The sequence below is a fragment of the Rana temporaria genome, chromosome 5 (genome assembly GCF_905171775.1).
Source record: "Rana temporaria chromosome 5, aRanTem1.1, whole genome shotgun sequence".
Classification (NCBI taxonomy): Eukaryota; Metazoa; Chordata; class Amphibia; order Anura; family Ranidae; genus Rana; species Rana temporaria.
Window position 1 is genome coordinate 209,865,426 of NC_053493.1, and position 25,545 is coordinate 209,890,970.

The window sequence follows — 25,545 nt, forward strand, 5'->3', positions numbered from 1 at the left end:
CTGAGATGATGTATCCTGAGATGCATCCTGAGATGTAGGAAGATCTCTTCCTTTCCTGCACACAGCCCCCTTGAGATGATGCAGAATAGCTGCAGACCCAGCAATTTAGGATGCAGCACAGGTAACAGAGAGAAGACAAGGAGAGAGAGGGGGGAGAAAGGGGGAGGGGCTTGCCTGACGTCCTAGAAGAATGGGCGTTCCCAGGGCATTAATCATAGGGCTTTTAATTCTAAAGTAGCCAGTGGTGTGCATGTGAGCTGCTCGACTCCTTCCTCCTCCCACCTCTATACAGCAACCCTCCCCCCTCTTTTGTGAGGTCTGCAGATAAGAGACAGAAGGGATCGGAGCTGGCAGGCTGGCAGGGAGGCAGGCGATCACTACTATTTTACTGCAGCAGAAGGAGAGAAGAGATCGGAGCACTGCGGACTGACGTGTGGATCACATAGGCTCATCCAGGATGACAGGGAGGCATTGCCCATGAGATCATCACCCCCTATGCACACAGCAGCCCCCAACCACTGAATGGCAATTGACAGGATGAGACCCCCCAGTCACCCCAGACTCATCGTTCCCCAGCGCCAATGAATCAGATCGCCTCTTGTTGTTGTGTAGAGGATGATGGATGGACTCTGAAGGTAGCAGCGATCTTGTGAATCACACTGATTGTAGACAGTTGGGCTCATCTGTGATCGCTCCATCGCCAGTCCCCTGCGGATTATTGCGAGTGCAGCAGATTGGAAAATGGCCACACTCCTGCGAAAAATAGGACTCATTCGCCTTAATGACAGGGACACCGAGGACCCCAAGCACCACCACCACCGCAACCAGCAGGGATCTCTGAAGAACAGCAAGGGGAAGAACAGCAGCAACAAGCCGCAGCAGCAGCAGCAAGGAGGTTCAGCAGGAGGAGGTGGTGGTGGTGGTGGGAGTAGCGGCGGCGGCGGCGGCGGGGGCAGCGGTGGTGGCTGCTGCAGCAATAACTCCACAAGCACCGAAGGGATGCTCGGCCAGGCTGACATCAAGGGCAAAAAGACTGAGCAGGCTCACAAGGACAAGCATGGGACAGCTGGAGGCAAGGACAAGAACAGTGCCAAAGAGACTAGCACCCCGACCATTACAAAAGAAGCCGGGGGAGGGGGCAACAAGCAAAGTGGGGGCTCCTCCTTGCAACCCCTGGTGCCCCCCAACAGGCAGCACTGCACCCAGGTGAGGAGCAGGCGGCTGATGAAGGAGCTTCAAGACATCCGCAAACTGAGCGACCACTTCATTTCGGTGGAGCTGGTGGATGACAACCTCTTCGACTGGAATGTCAAGCTTCATCAGGTGGACAAGGACTCCACCCTCTGGCAGGACATGAAGGAGACCAACACCGAGTTCATCTTGCTCAACCTCACCTTCCCGGACAACTTTCCCTTCTCCCCTCCTTTCATGAGGGTGCTGAGCCCCAGATTGGAGAATGGCTATGTGCTGGATGGTGGTGCAATCTGCATGGAGCTCCTTACCCCCAGAGGATGGTCCAGTGCCTACACGGTGGAGGCAGTCATGAGGCAGTTCGCAGCCAGCCTTGTTAAAGGGCAGGTAAGCAAAGGGCAGCTATCAATAATCAGTGCTTAGTAATCCCTGGTGATGACGTCAGCCATCGATAACCACTAACCCTACTGCCTTATATAGTTGATTCATGTTTAAACCTGTGTATCATCTTCTTATGTAAACATTGTAGCAAAATGTAACAATGGACAAGCTATAAATATAACATTGTTTGCCATCTGTGTTGGATTAGAATTTGTTTTTTTTTTATCACTGGAGAGAATCATTAAAGACCCTTTTTGGCCAAGGCGTTCTTCTTTACTGCCAAGTCACCTATAGATCCCATCTATTTTTTTGTACAATTGACAGGATGTCAATTGTACCTACCTTCTTAATGAATGAAAAAATTCTCTTCTTTACTCCAGCCTGACATCCTCACATTGGGCACCTGGGGTCTTTACTTCACTAGAACTGGAATTCAAAAGGAAGCCCTTCTCTTTACCTTGGAAAAAATTGTTACGTTAAATTTGCCAAAAATTGGCCAAGATGTGTTTCTTTAGATTAGATCTAGCTTATTTAATTATTTTTTTATACTTGTCTTAATGGATGAAGTAATCCCATTCTTTGTCCCTATGACATCTTCCCCAGAGGCCATTGAGGTCTTTACTCCTCCAGAGCTGGAATCCAGTTGGGTGCCCTTATCTTTTTCATGGACCGAATCATTAAAAACCTTCTTTGGCCAATGTGTTTTTCTTCCCTGTGAAATCATCCTCCCCCTGCAGATCACATCTAGTATTTTTTTTTATTTACCTTCTTAATGAATGAATACATTCTCCTTTTTTCCCATGACATCCTCACATTGGGGCCCCTCAGATCTTTACTCCACTAGACCTGGAATTCAAAAAGAAGCCCTTCTCTTTTACGTGCAGAAAATCATTAAAGACCTGCTTTGGCAAAGGTGTGTTTCTTTACTGCCAAATTCCTCTCCCAATAGATTTCATAGCTTTTTTTACTCACTCTCTTAATGGATAAAGTAACCCCCACCCCCCCCCCAAGACATAGGGGTCTGAGGTCCATAGGTGTCTGAGCCGCTGAGGTCCATCAGAGCTGGAACCCAGATGGGTGCCCTTATCTTTTATTGTGAATCATTAAAGATCTTCTTTGGTCAATGTGTTTTTCTTTACTGCCAAGTCCCGTTTTCCCTGTAGATCCCAACTAGCTTTTAGAAATCCTCTTCTTTGCCCCATGACATCATGTATGGGCCCACTAAAATCTTTATTTCCTCTGAACCTGGAATCCAAGAGATAACCGTAATCTATATTGTGGACAGAATCATTAAAGATCTTCTTTGGCCAAGGTGTTTTTCTTTACTGCAAAGTCACCTTCTCCCTGCAGATCCCATCTAGCTTCTTTTTTTTTTACCTTCCTTCTTGGATGAATAAATGAAGAAATCATATTTATTGCCCATGAAATCTTCACATTGGGCCCCTGAGGTCCTTACCCCCACCAGAGCTGGAAATAAAGAGGAAGCCATTTTCTTTATGGTAGAGAAAATCATTAAAGACCTTTTTTTGTCCAAGGTGTGTTTCTTTACTGCTAAATCCCCCCCCCCCCCATAGTTTTCATAGCTTTTTATATCCACATTTTTTAACTCACCCTCTTAATGGAGGACGAGGGTGATGACATCATCACATGGGGCCACTGAGGTCCACCAGAGTTAGAATCCAGATGGTTGCCCTTATTTATTTTGAATCTTTAAAGATGTTCCTTGGCCAAGGTGATTTTTCTTTACTGCCAAGTCCTGTTCTCTCTGTAGATCTTTAAGAAACAAGCTTTAAGAAATCCTCTTCTTTGCCCCATGACATCATCACATGGAGTCACTGAAGTCATTTTTTGCACTGCAGCTGGAATCTAAGAGAATGCCTTTATATTGTGGACAGAATCATTAAAGACCTTATTTGGTCAATGTGTTTTTCTTTATTTTTTTTACTGCCAAGTCCTCTTTGCCCTATAGATTTCATCTAACTTATTGTTTTTTTACTTACCAGTATCTTGTTAATGAATGAATAAATCCTCTTTTTGCCCCAATAACATCATTGCATGGGGCTGCTGCTTTACTGCACTGGACCTGGAACTGAAGAGGGTGCCCTTGTCTTTATTATGGACAGTATTTTTAAAAGCCTTTTTTGGCCAATGTGTTTTCATTTTTTGCCAAACCCTTCTGCCCCTGTAGATTCCATCTGGCTTTTTTTATCTACCTTCTTAATGGATGAAGAAATCCTCTTCTTTGCCCCATGACATCATCACATGGGGCCACTGAGGTCTTTATTCCTCTAGAGCTGCAATCCAGGTGGGTGTCCTTATGTTTATCATGGACAGAATAATTAAAAAGAAAAATGCTTTTGCCTTCTTCCTGTAAATTTAATTTAGTTTTTTTTTTAATTACCTTCCTAATGGAAGAATAAATCTTCTTCTTTGCCCCTATGACATCATCACATGGGGCGACCAAGGTCTACTGATTCCTTCAGATCCTATATCCTTCAGATGTATGGCTACCTATTGGGTTTTATGGGCAGTGCCAATTGGCAATGAGGTGAGGACTTTTAGCGGTAGCAATGTTCTTATTTCATGTAAGGATGAGGGTTGACAGGGTGACAATGCTGCAGTAAATTAATTGCTGGCGAAATAGCATTATCATACAGTCAAGCTGTGGACTGGCAGAATTACAAGGTATTTATTATTGTAATGACTGACTTCCATAGGCTTTTTTTTTTTTTGCCTATAGTTATACCTAAATGTGTTAGAATGTGGGACTAATTCACTGACAGGTATTAAGTTATAGCTTTAGCATGGCTAGTCATTATAAAACAAGGTAAATGTCCAGTTGCTTGTAAGACAATGCAGTCATCAGGGGTACTGTTGACATGCTGGTCCCAGCATTGTTCTCAAATAATCACTTTGAGCTTCAGGAGATTGAGTTGACTGTAATCAGCCAATGACCATTTGCTGACCCCAGAATTAAATTTACCGTCTAGCTTTTATATATGAGTTTTTTTCAGATAGCATCTGCTTGAGGTGGTTATAGAGCCCTAAGGAATACAATATAGAGCTGGCTTTCTCACCCTTAGGTCATTGTACCACCAAATTGCTGAGAATACAATCAGAATACATCAAGGAGTCATAGACGTCATACCATTGTTTACCAATAATACAAATGTTTCCTATCGCACATTTTACAAAACATAACAAAGCAACATATTTAAATTAATAAACAATAAGATGCATAAGATGGTGCATGAGTCCTAAACTGGTTACACTGATATAAAAGCAGATGTTCTAAATCACATTTCTAAGTCACACACACAATATATTTCTCTTGTGTTAAAGTGCAATCAATAGGCATAGTGCCAGTAGGTGGTGAACATATGGCGATGAATTTCCTTGTTACATACCACCATGTTATAAGCAAATATTTGTTATCATGAAATGTATGCAGCAAGTGCATTCATTAAAGGAGTGTAATAAATGTTGAGATGCATTGGGTCATAGTACTATATTAAAATTCAGTAAGGGTGAGCCATATTATGGTACTGTAGGTAAGTTGTAAAACATAAATAGATTGTCATTTTTTTTGCAGATATTCCAGAGCTCCATTTATGTCTTTAGACATGTCTTCAGTGACCTCTGTTCACAATCGTTCTCCATTTGATTTAACATTTTTACCTTAAATGCAGACCTTAAAGGGGTTGTAAAGATAATTATTTTTTTGCCCTAAATAGCTTCCTTTACCTTAGTGCAGTCCTCCCTCACTTACCTCATCCTTCCATTTTGCTTTTAAATGTCCTTAATTCTTCTGAGAAATCCTCACTTCCTGTTCTTCTGTCTGTAACTACACGCAGTAATGCAAGACTTTCTCCCTGGTGTGTAGAAAGCCTCTTGAGGGGGGAGAGGGCGAGCAGGAGGGTCAGTACACTCACTACTTTGCAGATTGAGAAAGGAGCTGTGTGTTAGTGGGCGTCCTGACACTCCTGCTCGCCCCCTCCCCCTCAAGAGGCTTTCTCCACACCAGGGAGAAAGCCTTGCATTACGGTGTGTAGTTACAGACAGAAGAACAGGAAGTGATGATTTCTCAGAAGAAATAAGGACATTTAAAAGCAAAATCGAAGCATGAGGTATGTGAAGGAGGACTGCAGTAAAATAAAGGAAGCTATTTAGGGGAAACATTTTTTTTTCCTTTACAACCCCTTTAATGATTATCTGTTGCCTATATTGCATGCATAAACACGATTAAAAAAAAAAGACACATAGATAGAATGAATACGGACATTAACTGGTGTAGAAACAGAACTGAGTTATGAATGATTATTTTATGAATGAATACAGTTACTAAAATGCTATAAGTGGAAAAGTAATCCATTTTGCAGCATAATGTTAATTTATGCTAATTTTGGTATGATGTACGGTTCATTTTAGTGATGTATTTTGAATGTGAATCTAGCTTTAAGTCAGCATAAATGCATACCTATAGCAGGGTTACACCTTGTTATCTATGTTTTTATCTACAATACATGGACCATCTGCAATTCTAAAGTAAGTATGGGGTTCATTTACAAAAGGCAATAGACTGTGCAATTTGCAAAGTGCAGTTTAACTCTGCAAGGGCAGTTGCTCCAGAACTTAAAATAAAATGTAAATGTAAATGAGGTAAAGATTCACTTTCCGAAGAATACCCAATCACATGCAAGAAAAAAAAAATGCTTTTTTGCTTGCACATGATTGGATGATGGAAGTCAGCAGAGCTTCTGCTCATTTACTAAGCTCTGAAGCAAGTGCTCTTACAGAGTGTAACTGCATTTTGCAAAGTGCACAGTCAATTTGCCTTTAGTAAATCAACCTCAATGTGTTGTTTGTTGGTATTTGACATCCTATACATTTTCTATAATTGTTGGCCCTGGTATTGATCATAAACATGCTGATTCTTTTCCAGTATATAAATACTGTGTGTGGATATATATATATATATATATATATATATATATATATATATATATATATATATATATATATATATATATATATATATATATATATATATATGTGTGTGTGTGTGTGTGTATATATATATATATATATATATATATATTTACACTCCCTTAAATGGCCATATAATTAATCTAGTTTAAATGGGCCTTTTAGAACACATACTTCACATAAATCAGTAGGGCGCATGTGGAAATGATCTGTTTACCTGTCTTTTTAAGAGAAGTGCGAGAATCAAAAATAATAAACATTCATACTCACCTAGATGGCTGCAGCATTGAATGCTCTGTGTTCTGCCCCTCCAGCGCTCACTGAAGGGACGGACTGTGGAGGGGGCGGAAGCGACTGGCTCAGGATCACAGAGGCATGCTGAGAGGCTGAGCTAGCTGCTGATCAGGCATCTTGGGATCCCTGCAGAGCCTGTTGGCTCTGTAATATCAGCCGACAGTGGACTTTAGCCCACTGTCAGCTGAATAAAGGTCACAAGACTGAAGAACAACAGTATCTCACAAAAGTTAGTACACCCCTCACATTTTTGTAAATATTTTATTATATCTTTTCATGTGTACTCACTTTTGTTGCCAGCGGTTTAGCTAATAATGGATGTGTCATAGGCGTGCGCAGGGGGTTGTGCCTGGACACACCCTAATCACTACACGTGGTGCCGATTCCCCCTACTGTCCGGGTTCCCCCCCTATGTTGGCCTCACAGTGCTGCTGACTTCCCTCCTCCTCCCCCAGCTGCTGTGGGGGGTGTTTCAAAATTGAGAGTGGGGGAAGGGTCTAGTAAATATGTAATTTACCAGCCCCATCCTTTTCTAAATGAACACGATGAACACACTTGTTCACCGTGTTCATTCATAACTGAAGCATGGTAAAATGTGTTTATTATGCTTAAGTTTGTAAATGAACAGCTCAGCACAGAGCACTTCCCATTCATTCACTGCCCCGTAAAACTGAGGCACATGTGTGTTTGAGCTTTGGGGTGCACACCCTAATGCAGTGGTCTCCAAACTGCGGCCCGAGGGCCGGATGTGGCCCTTTGCTTGCGTTTACCCGGCCCTTGGGGCACTATTCCTCCCACTGATACAAGACACTATTCTGCCATCCGACACCAAAAATGAAGCACCATTTCTCCCACCGACACAAATAATGAAGGCTCTATTCTTCCCTAGGATACCAACAATGGGGCACTATTCCTCCCCCAATACCAAATGTGGTGATGTTTACTCCCACTGATGCTAGGACAATTTCTACTCCTGCTGGCCACAATCCGACCCTTCTAAAGTCTAAAGGACAATAAACCGGCCCTTTGTTTAAAATGTTTGGAGACCCCTGCCCTAATGCAATAGGCTGCGGACACCTATGGGCTGTATGTTGAGTTATTTTGAGGGAGCATCAAATTTAAACTGCTATACAAGCTGTACAATCACTACTTTTTATTGTAGCAAAGTGTAATTTCTTCAGTGTTTTCACATGAAAGATATAATAAAATATTTACACACAGGAGAAGAAGTATGTCCAATTGAGCTTTGGCCATACTTCTCCTTTACATTTTATTCACACCTGAGCGTAGCTTGTTTGGTCGTTTTTTCGGGCGTTTTTTTTCCGGCGTTTTGTCGCGCGTATTCATGCGTATTTGCGCGTTTGCATACATCGTCGTCCAACGTTTTTGTACTTTGACGTTTTTTATTTTAGCCAATAGGATAAATTATCATCTTTTCATCACGTGTTGCTATGTTGGTAGATTTTTTTTATTTTCTGCCTGGGTGAAATGTTCTATTGATTAAAGCGACAAAACGCCCGTAGCAAACGCTCGTTGTCGCGCTAGTCGATTGAATCGAGCGTTTCTATTACTTTCTATGGGAAATACAAACGCTCAAAAACGCCGAAACCGCCCGATTCGCGCAACAAAAAAGGGTCCGGAACTTGTTTGAGCTTCAGGCGTTTGGCTTCAGGCGTTTTGGAGTGGAGATGTGAACCATCTCCATTGAGAATAATGTGTTTTTTACCCTCTAGCGTTTTGGAGCGTCGCGCTTCAGGCGACAAAACGCTCAGGTATGAATACAGCCTAAAGGGCTTGCTTGTTAAAGAGGAACTTCAGTCTCACTCCAGCAAACATAAAAATTCAGCAAATACAAAATCTATAGCTGCTGACTTTTCCTATAAGGACACTTACCTGTCCTGGGATCCAGCACTGTCCTCACCTAAGCCGGATTCTTTATGTGCATGCGCAAACCATGCTGGCTTTGTGAATGATCCTGCAGTCTTTTGGGACCTGTGATGTGTCTCAGAAGGCTATGGGTGAATGGAGGAAGGGTGAAGTTCTGTTTGGATTGCCTAGGCAATCTGGGCAGAAGTGGGAGCGGGTACCTGTCAAAAACAAGAGGAAGAAGGGGAGGAGACAAACAAGGGAAACTTTCCTTTTTCGGGTGAAGGTCCGCTTTATGTTTTATAGAAGCATGACACAAGTATGTATTACATCTCAAAGAGCTCATAGTACTCTCCCAGACAATACCTTTTATCTACTTTTCTTTCCAAAAGAGAGAGAGCGTTTTTGGTTTAGGAAGGGTCAGCATTTACTGTCTAGAATGAGATGCTGGAGTCAAAATCCTGCTGCTTGTGCAGTTTTGTTCACATCATCTGGCACAGATCAGCATCTGCTCTCACCTTGTGACTTGCTGCAGAGTTATCATTTTGCAGGCTAAGCATTAGGGGAAAGAAGACTGAAGAAAAGCTTCAGCCTCCTGCAGCACACTGGTTGCATCATCTCAGCCTAGGCCAAGTCACTGGAATGGAACTAAATATTTAATGGTATATGATAGACCTTTTTTTGAAAAATCATATGATTGCTGCATATTGTTACATGTCTGGAATCTATCTTTTCAGACCTGTAAAGGGTCCACTTTAATGTACACAGTATGTAGAGCCAATTTATTTTCTCTGGATTTGGATAGAGTGTGATAGGGTTAGATCCCCTGTCAATTTTATATTGCCTCTCTGTGCCTGGCCTTCTGGGGAGATTGAAACTATATTTGTACTGTGACCACTGTCAATAGGGCAGAAAATGATGGGAAATAGTTGTCACCAGAGAAAGAGGTGGAGGGAAATATAACCAATGAGATACTTGTTTCTGTGACAATTGCTTAAAAGAGAGAAATTCTGCTTTTTTTTTCTCATCTCCTTTAGCATCCCCAAAACAGGGACAAAGCAAAGGGACATCTGCATAATAGATCACAGACAACAAAGCATGCATTGACAGTTTTGGTAACCCTTCCATACTCTAAAACTAAAAAGAAAAATTTGGTCATGCATACATTTTAAAGGCATATTTACTCTTGTATAATTTCCTGCAAAAAAAACAAAACACAAGTTTGACCAGTGAGGAAGTGATGCCAAGAGCAGTAGATGAAGGCTGTTCATCTAGTAATAGGGTAACTATTGTGGCATTGCCCCAAAAACTGTCTCTCCAAGCCCCAAAACCACAGATGGCCAATGTACAATAGTGCGGAAAGCCTATATCAAGCTCTAGAACAAAACCTGACATTTTTGTGTTGACAAATGTATCATTAGAAGACACAAATTAGAAAATTAAATGACTACATTTAGACCAAAGATCAAAATACATGTTTTTTTTTTTTTAATTATAACATTTTTTATTGTTGTTTGCATATATGAAGTATAAAAAATAATACACCAAGTTGCATAGACTTAACATAGTACATACACAAGCATACATTTTTCCCCACCCCCTATCTCTGTATTATTATAATTAAGTGATAAAGCCTCTTAAATTTCAAATTGTCTTCCCTTATGTCCGCCATCCCCCCCCACCACCCCTCCAACCCTCACCCACCCATCCGCCCTCCCATCACACCTTGGGCCGGTTTTTTAGGTTAATTTGCTTCATTAAATTAATCGTCCCCATAAAGGGATGTCCAATAGCGGGTTGAAATATGTATTAAATTTAAAAGACGTCCTCTTCTTATATAGAACATCCTGTTATGTCTAGCCAAGGTTTCCACATCCTCACAAACTTTCTATAATTGCCCTGTCTAGTGAGTGTCACTCTCTCGCTCCAGATCATTGTGTTAATGGTTTCAACCCAAGATTTGACAGTGGGTGGAGTCTGGGCCTGCCACCTCCACGCAATTAACTTCCTTGCCTGGAAGAGGGATCTCAGCACCACCTCAAGGGCACCGACAGGCACTCTATCCTCCTCAATACTGCCTAATAGGCATGTCTTGGACTCAGCAAAATACATGTTAAAGTGATTGTAAAGTCTTGTTTTTTTTTTTTTTTAAATAATAAACATGTTATACTTACCGTATTTATCGGCGTATACCGCGCACCTTTTCCCCCCGAAAATAGGGGGGAAATCCCGGGTGCGCGCTATACGCCGATAGCATACCTCGGAGGAGAAGGAGGGGGACGAGCGCCCGCGGGAAATCACCAAACTGTCATCTCTTCTCGGCTCTCGCGTCTCACACGCACAGTCCCGCCTCCGCCACCAGCATTGGACCAGTGTTCTGTCTGTCACTGAAGATGGTCCAATGCCGATGGCGGAGGCGGGACTGTGCGTGTGTGACGTAGAGCCGAGTGGAGATGACGGCTCTGTGATTTCCCGCGGTGATTTCCGGCGGGCGCTCGTCCTCCTCCTTCGCCTCCGAGGTACTGTATGCTGCATAGTTTTAAATAGCATAGATTTAAATAGGAGGGAGACCGCACACGCACAGGTGCACTGAAGCATTGAGCTAGCAGAGTGGATTTAAGTAACAGCCTGATGCACAAATTCAGTCAGACCCAGCTGGAAGTGGTGAACTGTGGGAGACATCTCACTTGGTGTTAGTGGTTTTTGCCTCTTTCATTTTCATTTTGTAAGTGTGGTTTTAACATTTAATAAAGGGATTATTCCTTTTTATAAGGAGAGCACTATCTTTTGTTCTTTGTATCCTTTTATATGGCTGGATATATCATTTTGGAACTGACCAGTTGAGAGGCAAGAGCCTGTAATCTGCTTTGTAGCTGATCCCAAAAGGTTCACAAAAAATTCGTTTTTCCTGAAAATTCCCTCTTAAAATTGTTGTGCGCGTTATACGCCGGTGCGCGTTATACGCCGATAAATACGGTACTTCCCTCTTCGCTGCTCCTGGCCCCTCTCTCCTGCACCCTTGTTATGGGGGCACCCGAGCCGAGCTGCAGCTCCACGTGTCCATTCAGACACGGTGCTGCCATTCAGCCCCACCCCCTCTCTCTCCTGATTGGCTAACTCACTTTGATAGCTACGGGAGCCAATGGTGGTGCTGCTGTGTCTCAGCCAATCAAGAGGGAGAGTCCCAGGCGACCAAAGGACTTGTGGAAATGGCTGGAGAGAGTTGGGGCTCAGGTAAGAATTAGGGGGTACTGGGGCGGCTGCTACACACAGAAGGCATTTTATCCCAATGCAATAAAAACCTTCTGCCTTTACAACTCTTTTAAGTATCTATTTAAAAAGTATACATATTTCTAAACTGCAAATTTGTTCCAAGTCATTGTTTTTTTTGTTTGTTTGTTTTTTATAGTGTAATTCTTTTTTTCAAAAGTTTTCTCTAATTATAGCAAAACATAAACGCAATAACAAGGAAGTGAATAAACCTATATTAGAATAGCAAATAAGTCAAAACCAGCAGCACTAAGCAAATAAACCAGATAAAACCAGCAGCGACTCATATTAAATCTATAAACTAAAAGTAAGGGTTAATACGGGTTATGAATTAGTACACCACCTTAATGAAAATGTATTATCAAATCAGAATAAGGTCATAGAGCAGGGGTGCCCAACATTTTGAAGAGCGAGGGACCGGATTGGAGGTAGGTGTTTGTAAACGGACATAAGTCCATTTACTTCTGCTGCTCCTTAGAGGTGAATGGAGGGTCCAATTGGGTTGGACTGACTGTGTCAAAGGGGCCTATGGCTCAGTGCAGGTAACCCGCAGGTGCACTGTTTGAAAGCAGCCCAGTAACCACTGCAGAACAGGTATGCCCATATATACACTGTGATTTTAGTAATAAACTTACCTTTAATAACAGTATTCTATTCTATTCCATCTCAGAGCAGGAGGTCGCGGGCCACATTAGAGGGCTCCACGGGCCACATGTGGCCCCAGGACACTGGTTGGGCACCCCTGTCATAGAGACTCGAAAGTCAGTGTTTTAAAGCAGCCTTTATCAACCAGGGCGCCTAGTCATCCTGGGGTGCCTTAAAGTTTCTCCAGGGGTGCCTTGGCAAAATGCCTAAAAATTGCCAGCAGGTGGATGAAGCCTGCCTTTTAGTTACACAAAGCCATGGGTTTTCATTATGACCCATTACGACTTTCTAGACACTGGCATCCTAACAATCAATGACATCATCAGTTAATAAGGAGGATGTCTGTTGCCTCCACAGCATCCTTGTTTGACCCTCCTGCACCCTTCTCCCTCAGCACTGGGGTCACATTAGCCGACTGATGGAGAGAAATCAAGGGAGAAGAGAAACATTGGAATACTAGTCAAAATAGTATTTGCTTTGGAAGAATAAATCACCTCTAATGTTGAGAGTCCTATATGTGGATGTTGCTGCGTTGAGAATAGTTTTACATTTTAGAATGGGGCCCCTCGAGGCTATCCATAATTTTCAAGGGTTCCTTGAGATTGTCTATAATTTTAAAGGGTGCCTTGACTGGAAAAAGAAACACTGAAAAAAGAAACACTGTCTAAGGCCCCTTTCACATGGGGACGGATCCCCTTTAAGCGGTCTGCCAGCTCAGCTGGAGATCTCTCCGCAGATCTCCGCTGAGCCGGCGGATAACAAGTCCCTCTCTGCTCACTGAGCGGGGAGGGGCTTGTCCAGCGCCGCTGTCTCAGATCTCACCTGATCCGCCATGGATGGATGGCGACGTATCGACATCTGATTTAATCAGATTGGGTTGGATGTCAGCAGACATGTCTCCGCTGACATTAGACGCCCCATAGAGAAGAATGGAGCGGCCGTTTAGGTCCACCGACAAAACTGACAGGCGGACCTGAACGGTCCGACCGTGTGAAAGGGGCCTTCAAGTATTAAACACAGAGACATCCAGTTAGCTAGCATTTTTTAAGGTCAGCAGTGACAATCTCCACATCTTTTCCATCACGTTTTTTTTTTCTTTTTTCTTTTTGTGGGGAAGTGTTGGAACCCCTGTAAAGTTTTTTTTTTTTTTATATTTGTGTCCCCCTGGGGAGATTTTTCTTCACTCCCTGTCTTGGAGATCAAACAGTGTTTTTGTCTGTTTTCATCAGTTATCTGTTAAATTTTGGCTTGGATCCTGGTACTCAATTACAAGCGCTGGGACATAATGCACCAATCTCACTAAATGTTTGATCCACAGCAGATATCCTGTTTAGATCTGTTATCTGTAGCAAAAGATTGTGATAAATTGAGGGTTCCAGCTAAAAGTATAATTATATTTTTTTGTTTGATGAAGGCACTTTAAATGCATACATGTAAAACACATAAAAAAATAATGCACAATTCATATACACAAGGTAATATACAGGCTCCTCTGTCATCTCATTAAAATTGGGCCTCGTGTATCATAGAAAGACAAAGATGTTGCATCTCTGGCAAGATCAATAGGTGTTTTCTGTCTTTGGTGGAAATATTCTTAACCTGAAAAAGAAAACGAATGCAGCCACCACATATAAGGACTGATACGCTACGATATATTACATTTATGTTTATAGGTTTAGCTGCTTAATAACTGCGTTATAAAACGTCCCTACGCAGCTATTTCAAGAGGCCAGACTACATTGGCATCAACGTTTTACACTGAGTAGTAGACAGTCTTTTTAAATCTGGGATGGATTTACCATTAGGCAAAATAGTCCTGTGTCTATAGGCACCAGAGGGAAAAAGAAGCTTTTCTCTGTGTAGTTATAAGCCATAAAATGTATTTTCCCATCATAAAAAGAAATGCAGACATGTCATATAACCTTTTTTACACATTGTGGTTGATTTACTAAAACGGAAGAGTGCAAAATTTGGTGCAGCTCTGCGTGGAAACCAACCAGCTTCCATTTTTGTCAAAAAAACAAGCTGAAGTTAGAAGCTGATTGGCTACTATACAAGCTGAAGTTAGAAGCTGATTGGCTACTATACATACCCCTGCACAAAAAAAATAAGTCACCAACTACACATACTGTAGCTGCTGCCTTTTAATAATAGGACACCTACCTGTCCTGGAATTCAGCAATGTTGGCACCCCAGCCGATGTTTTCATCGGCTTTTGGGTGCTGCCGCCACCATTGTCTCTAAGGCAGTGGTTCTCAACCTTTCTAGTGCCGTGACCCCTTGATAAAATTTCCCAAGTTGTGGGGACCCCTGACAGTAAAATTATTTTCGTAGCATGGGTTGTCAGTAGGGGTGCAACGGATCGTCACCGATCCGTGATCCGAACGGGCCACCCCGTTCGGATCGGCACACCCCGCGATCCGCGGAGCGCTCCGGAGCCTAGGCCTAGGAAAGTCCCCGGCTTCGGCCTAGCTCCGGAGCGGCGGCCATCTTGCTCCACCCAGTCTGCTTGCCAGAGCCCAGCGTGACACGCCTCCCTGGGGAGGCGTGTCACGCTGTGCACTGGGCTCTGGCAAGCAGACTTGGAGACAGTGAAGCACTGGTGTGAGAGGAGGGGGGGAAAAAGAGCACAATTCAGGGGTGGATTAAAGAGGAAGCAGGTGAGGCTGTTTGGGACTCGTTAAAAGTACTATCTTGATGTTTTTACAGCAAAATATATTTATATATATATATATATATATATATATATATAAAAATATATATACACACACACACATATATATATATATATATATATATATATATATATATATATATATATATATATATATATATATATGTATATATAAAAAACACATTATTTTATTTTTTGACCAATGAAAACGGACCCTTTTTAATTTTTTGCTGATCCGAAAATGATCCGATCCGTGACTCCTGATCCGAGGATCGATCCGATCCGTGAGTTTTTTGATCCGTTGCACCCCTAGTTGTCAGCACCCAAGGCAAGACAAGTAATTTGCTCCCCTAACCCACTTACATTTAGTGCTCCCTGAGTTCCTTCCACTCATACAGTATTAAAACCCCACCCTTTTCCCCCTCATCCCTCTCTCTAGCTGTCTTTCTTGTTCTTTCTCTCCCTTATTCTTTTTTTCCTCCCCCCCTTTTTCTCTCCCTTCCATGTATTCTTTATTTTTATCCATTCTCTTACTCCTTGGTGGGGGGGGGGGGGTGGGATGAGATGATTCGGTACCCTTGGTCAAGGTCATCTGCTGATCTGAGAACTGTAGTGGGGACTTTTAAAGGCAACTATAATCACAGGTAGTGTTACTCACTGTGTCTCCGGCGTTGTGGTGTCTCGTAGCAGTGACATCTATGCCGAAATCAGGAGATAGGGTCTCCTCCAGCCCCTCCCACTTCACATTCCTCACCAGTCAGCTGACCTCTAGTCTCTGCTCCCCAGCCATGCCGTGAACTGAATAGGCAGCTGCTAAGAGGCTGAGTGGGCGACCACAGGCTCCAGGGACACCCCTGCTGGGTGGCTGCAAAAAGGCAGGGAGAGCGGTGTGGGCTTCAAGAACAGCCCAGGATTCGGTGACCCCTGGCAAATCATCATTCGACCCCCTGAGGGGGTCCCGATCCCCAGGTTGAGAATCACTGCTCTAAGGGAAACCAGCAGTGAAGCCTTGTGGCTTCACAGCCAGTTCCCTATTGCCCATGCGCTCTCTAACTGGCGCGGTGGCAGGGGGAGGAGAAGGGGGGCCGAACTTCTGAGGTACAGACGGAAGTGGGGACAGGTACCTGCCAAAAATGGATACCTGCTAAATGTGGCACCGGAGTGGGGAAGGAGACAGATAAGCAGAGCTTCCTTTTTGGAGGTGGAACTCTGCTTTAATGGTATATGCTTTTGAGGTAAACCACCAGGCAGTTTCTGACACCTCCCCTTTACACTATTGGTCAGATTCCTGTGAGTGACATATCAACACATATGCCAAGGCCACTCTGTGTTGATTTTTTTTATTATTTCACATTATTGCAAAGTAGGGAAACTGGAATTATGACAGAGAGATCTCAGTTTGTATGTACAGAACAGTGTTGACATGTGTACCTGTAGCGGGGGGTTGCTACGAGTTACTACATCCACTGATATCACCCTGCTGCCAGACATCCATTAGACACACTCTTTAAGTCAATGAAAAGTCTTTTGCTTGTTTTGTTATTTTTATTAGGGGATTAACTTGGACGGGGAATAGGGACATGGGATGCCCAGAGAATGAATTATTACTTTTAATGTTATAGCGGTTCATGCTATAACTGAGAATGTTATAGCAGTTCATACGTTACACTCCTCAGATGGGATAAAATTGCAGACCCTAATCCTGACAGACTTTTCACCTCAGAACTTTCCCGCCTCTGCACTCTCCCTGCAGATCTTTACCTCAGGACACTTCTCCTCCTGCATATCACCATTCCTGTCACAGATTAGTACTCCTGTCCCGCCATCTTCAGCCCACTAGTCCTCACTCTGAATAAGTCCTTGTAGTTTCAATTGATGATCCTGAATAGGCCAGGGCCCTGCAGTAGCCCTTTTTGTGTCCGTGGACGTGACTTGAGAAAAATATTTGATGATGGACTACTGATCCCAGTGTTCCCGACAACACCACAGTCTCTCCTCTGGCTCTACACCCAGCTCCTGTTCCAGGACACCTTTCCATGACAGTGTAAGGAAAGGCTCCCTCCCAGCTCACCCTGGCGTGCCTCTTCCAGATTTCCACTGTGCTTCACTCACTGACTCCTGCCCTGAGTCCTTCCTGAAGGATTTAGCTGGACGTGCGGACCAACTGCTTCTCCAGCTCCTGTTCCAGGACACCTCTCCATGACTGTTTAAGGAGAGGCTCCCTCCCAGCTCCCAAACTCCTCCGCCGGTTTCACCCCCCCCAGATGGGGGTGTTTCTCCTGCACACAGTCTAGCACTCCATCCTTCAGTTCACCCAGCCGACAACTCCCCCCAGCAGGCTGACAGAGCCCCCTGCCAATCCTAGTTGGGGATTGGTCAGAGCTCCTACATACAAACGACCGCTTTTCTCTGCAAAAATGCTCTGCCAGCATTTTTCTTCATGGATTTTGCCAAGGAAAACGGTCGTGTGTACGAGGCCTAAGTCTAGACAGGTTATGACCTACAGTGATCTTGAACAGCAATGGAATTTCCACCTATTTTAGAAACACTATGAGAGAAAATATGGCTGCCTTCACTACCCCCCCCCCCCCCCTCCAAAAATGATAGTTCCTCGGCTCATTACTACTAAATTCAGTCTTGTAAAAGCATGTAGCCAACAAAAGTCAGAACAACTCAAGAAAAGGGGAAATTGAGCTCGCTACAAAACTATTTATTTTAACATTGGTGACATTTTGTCGACATGGAAATTGTTAATTTTGCTTATTGAGGCCTGGTTCACACGTATGGATTTTTAGTGCGTTTTCAGTTTTGCAGGAACACAATACAGTCCATTTAACATGGTTTCCTATGGATGTAGTTCACATCTATGCATTTTATGGAAAGGGCCATGTTTTTTTTTTTTTTCTATCCATGGACTTCAATGGTTTAACGATGTGTATTGAAAAAAAAAAGAAATGCAACTGCAATATGCAAACTGAAACCTGTACAAGTGTAAATCAGGCCTAACTGCTAAATAGATAAAAAAAAATCTGTATTTAGAGGGCAGGGTTTTTTTCATGGTGGCAGTGGGTGAAGTGTTTAGAATCAGCAGTTGCAGCCTCAATTTTTCTCTTATGACCGGACCACTTTAAAGCGTAACTCCACTTTTGTTGAGAAAAAACATTTCCCTGGATGATCAATGTACATCGGCAGGATTATAACAACCTTTGTTGCAGATTCCCACTACCTCTTGTTATTCTGAAGAAATCCCTCTGTGTTTGTCTGTGCCTCTGGGCTAAGTGGGTCTAATGGGAGGGATTTCATAATTATCCGTCAGCTGTGCAGCTGCAGAGCACTAATAAAGAAATCTGCTGGGCCTGCATCCCTTTATATGTGTTCCTTTTGGAATATCTCAAAAATGACATATTTGTTGCAGGGGATGCCTGAATTCTGACTTGTATAGTAGGCAGACTTCTGGGAAAATTGGTGGGCCAATCACACAAGCAGGAAATTATGTTTCTGTAGTGTGTTCAGTACACACTCTGTGTACAGAACAACTCAATGTAGCCATATTGAACTGCATTTACAGAAAATTGAAAAGGAAAGGTCGTTTTTAATAACATTCAATTACAGTATGGCTTGTGTTGCGATTGTATACGCTATATTATTTTTTTCTTGCATTAGAAAAAAATATATATAATGTTTGGGGGTTCTAAATAATTTTCTAGCAAAAAAAGAAAAAACGTTTTAACTTGTAAACAACAAATCTCAGAAAGAAGCTCGGTCCTTAAAGGGGTTGTAAAGGAAGTTTTTTCATAATAAGCATCCTTTACCTGCAGACATTCCTCTTTTCACTTCCTCATTGTTCGTTTTTGCTCAGAAGGTGCTCTATTTCTTCTCTGTTCACTTCCTGCTTGTCTGATTTTACTGACCACCATGATGGGAGGCTTTACTGCGGTGGTCAGTAACATGCTCACCCCCTCCTGGGAACTACATCTGTGTGGCAGGATGCTCTCTACGTGTTAGAGACTTCAAGGAGGTGTGTGCCGCAATTCATATTGGGAAATGTAGTTCTTACATGAACGAGTAATGAAAACCAGGAAGTGAATGAGAGAACAGAAACTAGAACCCCTGAGGGATATAGATGAAGGAATTTAATAGGTATTTACTTGTTTTTTAACAGAATCATTACACTATTCTGTCTGTCTACCTTGCAGACATTAATTTTAGGCAAAACATTTTTTTCCTTTAGTGACCCTTTAACCCCCCTGTCGGTATTCCCGAGTCTGACTCGGAGTTACATTTCTGTGCTGCGATCGGTAATCCCGAGTTAGACTCGGGCTCACCTCGCTGAATCCACAGGCAGTGTTTACTTACCTTGTCCCTGGATCCAGCGATGCCACCGCGCTGTGTGAGCGAGCGCGTGCTCGCTCGATTCACACAGTGCCTCTGTGTGCCGCCGATCTCCGTTCCCTGCGACGTTATGACGCACGGGGGCGGAGAACGGCGCCAAATTCAAAAAGGTAAACAAACACATTACATACAGTATACTGTAATCTTATAGATTACAGTACTGTATGTAAAAAATACACACCCCCCTTGTCCCTAGTGGTCTGCCCAGTGTCCTGCATGTACTTTTATATAATAAAAACTGTTCTTTCTGCCTGCAAACTGTATATTGTCCACAGCAACCAAAAGTGTCTTTTTATGTCAAAAATGGTTTTAGAGCAGCTAGAAAACAGCGATAATAAATTATAATCACTTGCAGAATTGTGCGATAGCGATTTGTGGGGAAATTCGTCATAAAAAAATAAAAGTAATGACAGCGACAATTCTGCAACTGAGCAAATTTCAGTGATTTTGAGTTGATTACATTATTGAATAATTTTTATTATAATTATATTATTATTTGTTATGATTATTTATAATTATTTATTATATTATAATTTATAATTTAGTTTTTAAAAAAATGTCATACCCGGGATGCCTACTAGACTCTTGTTTGGACAGATTTTAGTGAGTTATTCCTAAGAATTACAGGCCTACAATATAAAACGCCAAATTTCCTTGCAAATAATGGTACCGCTTCCAGCACCTAAAATCTGAAATAATCATACCGCTAGGGAGGTTAAGTGGTTAAAGGGGCAAATCCTCCCAGTCCTTAAGTGGTTAGGAGCTATGTATTTGATTTGAAAAACAACTGCAGGTTAAAAAATGTTAAATTATAACAAACTCTGGATTTTGTTAAGGAGAGATAAAAAAAAAGTACAGTGCCTTCCGAAAAAAAGAAGCAATGGGGCTGACTGTGTTGTTTCACCTGACCTCCTCAGGACGGTGCCCTCCAGGGAATGAAGGCAGCTAATCCTTCTTCCAGACTCTGGTCACGTGATATGTCCCATGATACGAGCAGAAGGAATGAACCCTTACACCCAGCAGGCATCGGTACTGGGAAGGAGGTTTATTTTTTAGCAAGGGTCAGCTTATTTCTGCTCCCTTGTGCCCAGAGTAGGTTGCTATTGAAATGAGAAGAAAGCAGAATACTTCTCCCAGCAGCTGCTGTATTGCATTACCTGCTCTGTCTGACAGTAGTGGCACTGCTGTCACTTCTGTCATTTGGGCAGCCAGATAAAACCACTGTGCCCAGGGCAGCTTCCCCTCCTGCCCTCTCTCCCATCCCTGAATCTATTGTATATATCAATTTAGTGAAAAAGAAAACGATAGTTTAATTTATATTTCCTGTTTAGATACAAAAAATGAATACTTATGCATATGTTTATACATTAGTCATTATGTGTTAAGCTATTACATGCCAATAAAGTGGTTCTAAAGCCTTGAGGTTTTTCACCTTAAAACATTCTATGCATTAAGGTGAAAAACCTTCTGCCCCCCCAGACCCCCCCCTTTTCCTTACCTGAGCCCAATCCGATTCAGCAATGTGCACAAGCGCAGCGGGTGCCGCCGCTGTCTCTCTCCTCATTGGACAGATTGATAGCAGCAGGAGCAATTGGCATCCACTGCTGTCAATCAAATCTTGTGAAACGGGAGTGGGTGGCGACTCCCGCTGTCTGTGTCAATGGAAGTGGGGACACCCTATGAAGAGGAGGAGCCTGGAGTACCGGCGAGGGATCCTAGAATCCTAGAAGACGATAATCAGGTCTGCTTTGTGCAAAACCATTGCACAGAGCAGGTAAGTATTGGCATGTTAGTTATTTTTATTTAAAAAAACAAAGCTTTACAACGACTTTAAAATTCAAAAACAAAGGTACACTGTATTTTTTCTCCTACATCAGTACTACAAGATACATTATTATGATTCCCTGTGTGTCACATTAGATTCCATTGAGGGATCTTAATACAACTCTGTAGTAATGTTTCCCATCTTGCAGATGCAGCTTCCTAATAGGCCGTACGTGAAAATACCTTCTAGAGCTGATCCAGCAGCACATATGAATGATTAAGGTTTTTTTTTTTTTTTTTTTAATAGAGCTTGCTGTTTTAAAATGTAACACGTATTAGCCAATTTTAGAACCGCTATAACCCTGACTCATTTTCTTGTCCCTTATTGTTACGTTGATGTTGTTTTTTTTTTTATCTTGCTGAATATTTGTTTAGTGAAATGCATACATTAATGGGCAATTTAAAGGGGTTGTAAAGGAAAAAAAATGTTTTTCCCTAAATAGCTTCCTTTACCTTAGTGCAGTCCTCCTTCACTTACTTCATCCTTCAATTTTGCTTTTAAATGTCCTTATTTCTTCTGAGAAATGCTCACTTCCTGTTCTTCTGTCTGTAACTCACCACTGTAATGCAAGGCTTTCTTCCTGGTGTGGAGAAAGCCTCTTGAGGGGGGAGGGGGCGAGCAGGCAAGTCAGGACACTCTCTACTTTGCAGATAGAAAAAGGAGCTGTGTGTTAGTGGGCGTCCTGACCCTCCTGCTCGCCCCCTCCCCCCTCAAGAGGCTTTCTCCACACCAGGGAGAAAGCCTTGCATTACGGTGTGGAGTTACAGACAGAAGAACAGGAAGTGAGGATTTCTCAGAAGAAATAAGGACATTTAAAAGCAAAATTTAATGATGAGGTAAGTGAAGGAGGACTGCACTAAGGTAAAGGAAGCTATTAAGGGAAAAAAAAAATTCCTTTACAGCCCCTTTAACCTGCCTGGCGGTCTTCCCGAGTCTGACACGGGGTTAGATTTTCCTGCTGCGAGCGGAAACCCCGTGTCAGACTCGGGCTTGCCTCGCTAGATCCACAGGCATGTTTTACTTACCTTGTCCCTGGATCCAGCGATGCCACCGCGCTGTGTGAGCGAGCAGGACCTCGCTCGATTCACACAGTGCCTCCGTGTGACGCCGATCTCCGTTCCCTGCGACGTTACGACGCACGGGGACGGAGAACGGCGCCAAATTCAAAAAAGTAAACAAACACCTTACATACAGTATACTGTAATCTTATAGATTACAGTACTGTATGTAAAAAAAACACACCCCCCCTGTCCCTAGTGGTCTGTCCTGTGTCATGCATGTCATTTTATATAATAAAAACGTTTCTTTCTCCCTGCAAACTGTAGATTGTCCATAGCAACCAAAAGTGTCCCTTTATGTCAAAAATAGTTTTAGATCAGCTAAAAAACAGCGATAATAAATTATAATCACTTGCAGAATTGTGCGATAGCGATTTGTGGGGAAATTCGTCATAAAAAAAAAAAAATAATGACAGCAACAATTCTGCAACTGAGCAAATTTCAGTGATTTTGATTTGATTACATTATTGAATAATTTTTATTATAATTATATTATTATTTGTTATAATTATTTATAATTATTTATTATATTATAATTTATAATTTTGTTTTTAAAAAAATGTCATACCCGGGATGCCTATTAGAAGCTTGTTTGGTCAGATTTAAGTGAGTTATTTCTAAAAATTACAGACCTACAATATAAAACGCCAAATTTCCTTGCAAATAATGGTACCGCTTTTAGCATGTTTTTTCTGACAGAATCATACCGCCAGGGAGGTTAAGGTAACAAGTGAAAGCATTCAATAAGCTTTAAATGAAGTTCAGTAAACATAGTAACTGCGCCTAAAGTGACTGTGTCACATATAGCTGCTAGCAAGTATGCCTACAGCAGCTTTCCTTGTCCCTGTTTCACCTAAATGCTGGACCATTTTGAAGCAGCAAAGCTCTGAAGCGTCCGTGTAGTGTAAGGTTGCAATTATTCCCTGTTTTCTCCAAATCCCTGCACTCTGGGTGTTACTTACTCCTGACCCTGGCACTCTATGCGTTATGCACTCCTGACTTCTACAATCAGTGTGTTATGTACTCCTGTCCCCTGCATACTGTGTGTTACTTACTCCTAACCTCTGCACTCTATGTGTTACTTCTGAGTGAGTGAATAACTTGTATAGCACTACAAATGCGAACTGAATCGCCTCAAGGCGCTTGGTATCCATTTTCTTCTTTAGCCTTCAGAAGAGGTGGGTCTTGAGTTTTTTTCTGGAGACCTGATGACTTTCTTCCGTTCGGATGTTAGTTGGTAACGCGTTCCACAGTCAAGGTCCTTGGACTGCGAATCTTCGTTCTCCTTTAGACTTGTAGCGGGCCTTGGGGATTTGAAGTAGATTTTGATTGGTTGATTGAAGAACGCGATTGGGGTTGTGGTATTTTTTTTTCTCCTGACCCCTGCACACTATGCGTTAAGCACTCCTGACCTCTACAATCAGTGTGTTTTGTACTCCTGTCCCCTGTACACTGTGTGTTACTTACTCCTAACCTCTGTACTCTATGTGTTACTTACTCCTGACCCCTGCACTCTATGTGTTATGCACTCCTGACCTCTACATTCAGTGTGTTATGTACTCCTGACCCCTGCACTCTGCATTATGCACTCCTGACCTCTGTAATCTGTGTGTTATGTACTTCTGTCCAGTGCACACTTTGGGGTTGATTTTCTAAGGGCAAATATAATGTGCATTTTTGAAAGTGCAGTTGCCCTCTGCAAGGACAGTTGATCCAAAGCTTAGTAAATAATGGAGAGCTCTGCTGACTTCCATCATCCAATCAATTTGTGTAAGCAAAAATGCTGTTTTTGTAATTTTCCTTGCAGATGATTGGATGATGGAAGTCAGCAGAGCTCTCCATCATTTACCAAGCGCTGGAGCAACTAGACCTTGCAGAGTGCAACTGCACTTTCAAAAGTTTTTGCCTTTAGTAAATCAACCCCTGTGTGGTACTTACTCCTGACCCCTGCACTCTTTGTGTCATGCACTCCTGACCCCTGCACTCTGTGGGGTTGATTTACTAAAGGCAAATAGAATGCAGTTGCTCAAGATCTTAGTAAATGAGGTAAAGGTTCTCTTTGCAAAAAATACCCAATCATATGCAAGGAAAATGTAAAAAAACCTGCATTTTTGCTTGCACATGATTGGATGATGGACGCCAGGAGAGCTTCTGCTCATTTACTAAGCTCTGAAGCAAATGCACTTGCATAGTGCAACTGCACTTTGCAAAGTGCACAGTATTGTTGCCTTTAGTAAATCAAGCCCTGTGTGTTATGTACTCCTCACCTCTGCACTCTGTTGTGCATTATGCACGCCTGACCCCTGCACTCTGTGTGTTATGCATTCTTTGACCCTGGGCAAAGTAGGCTCAGGTTTTATTTGACCACTACTACTTATACTCATACTCAATACCTCCTATTAGAGCTGTGGTTGTGAAAAACTTTTGAGTACTTGTATATTTTTAAATCAGGTTTTTTTGTGTGAGGGTCAGCAAGTAAGTGAATGCTTCACCAGCATGTAAAGTTCAGAATCACCAAATTGCACACAAAAGGTGGGCTGGAGCATGACAGCAATTTCTGTTTGGAAAACTCTCCCACCTAAATCCATTTAGTTTTAATTCAATTTTGATTGGTTTGATCATTTAAATATCAGCCATTTTGTTTAGATTGAATCTGAGGAACCATTAATCTGCAATCTGTAGATATATTCCCTTGCACGATCGATAACCAATCAGCATGGTTCCCAATCATGTGAGCATACATTTAGTAATGACCTGGTAAGCATATGGCTTTGCTTGTAAACAACTGACAGTGACAGTTCACTGTGTGCTATCCCTTTCTTTGTGCGTTCACTGTGTAAATAGAAAGAAACACTAAATAGGATAGTACAATATTCAAAGCAAAAAATAATATTTTAGAAAAAAATATCTAAAACATTATTAATTTAAACAGTGTATCAAATAAAAGACTTAAAGAAAAAAAA

The 25,545-nt window shown here is 42.3% G+C and overlaps 1 protein-coding gene across 1 annotated transcript in view; it reads left to right on the forward strand.

Moving 5' to 3' along the window:
- Positions 1–238: 238 nt before the first annotated feature.
- The window catches only part of UBE2QL1 (ubiquitin conjugating enzyme E2 Q family like 1), an 84,189-nt gene continuing 58,882 nt past the window's right edge, over positions 239–25,545 (forward strand). The window contains exon 1 of the mRNA XM_040353521.1: positions 239–1,578. Coding sequence (XP_040209455.1) covers positions 742–1,578 — 837 coding nt within the window. The 5' untranslated portion in view covers positions 239–741. The remainder of the gene's footprint in view (positions 1,579–25,545) is intronic.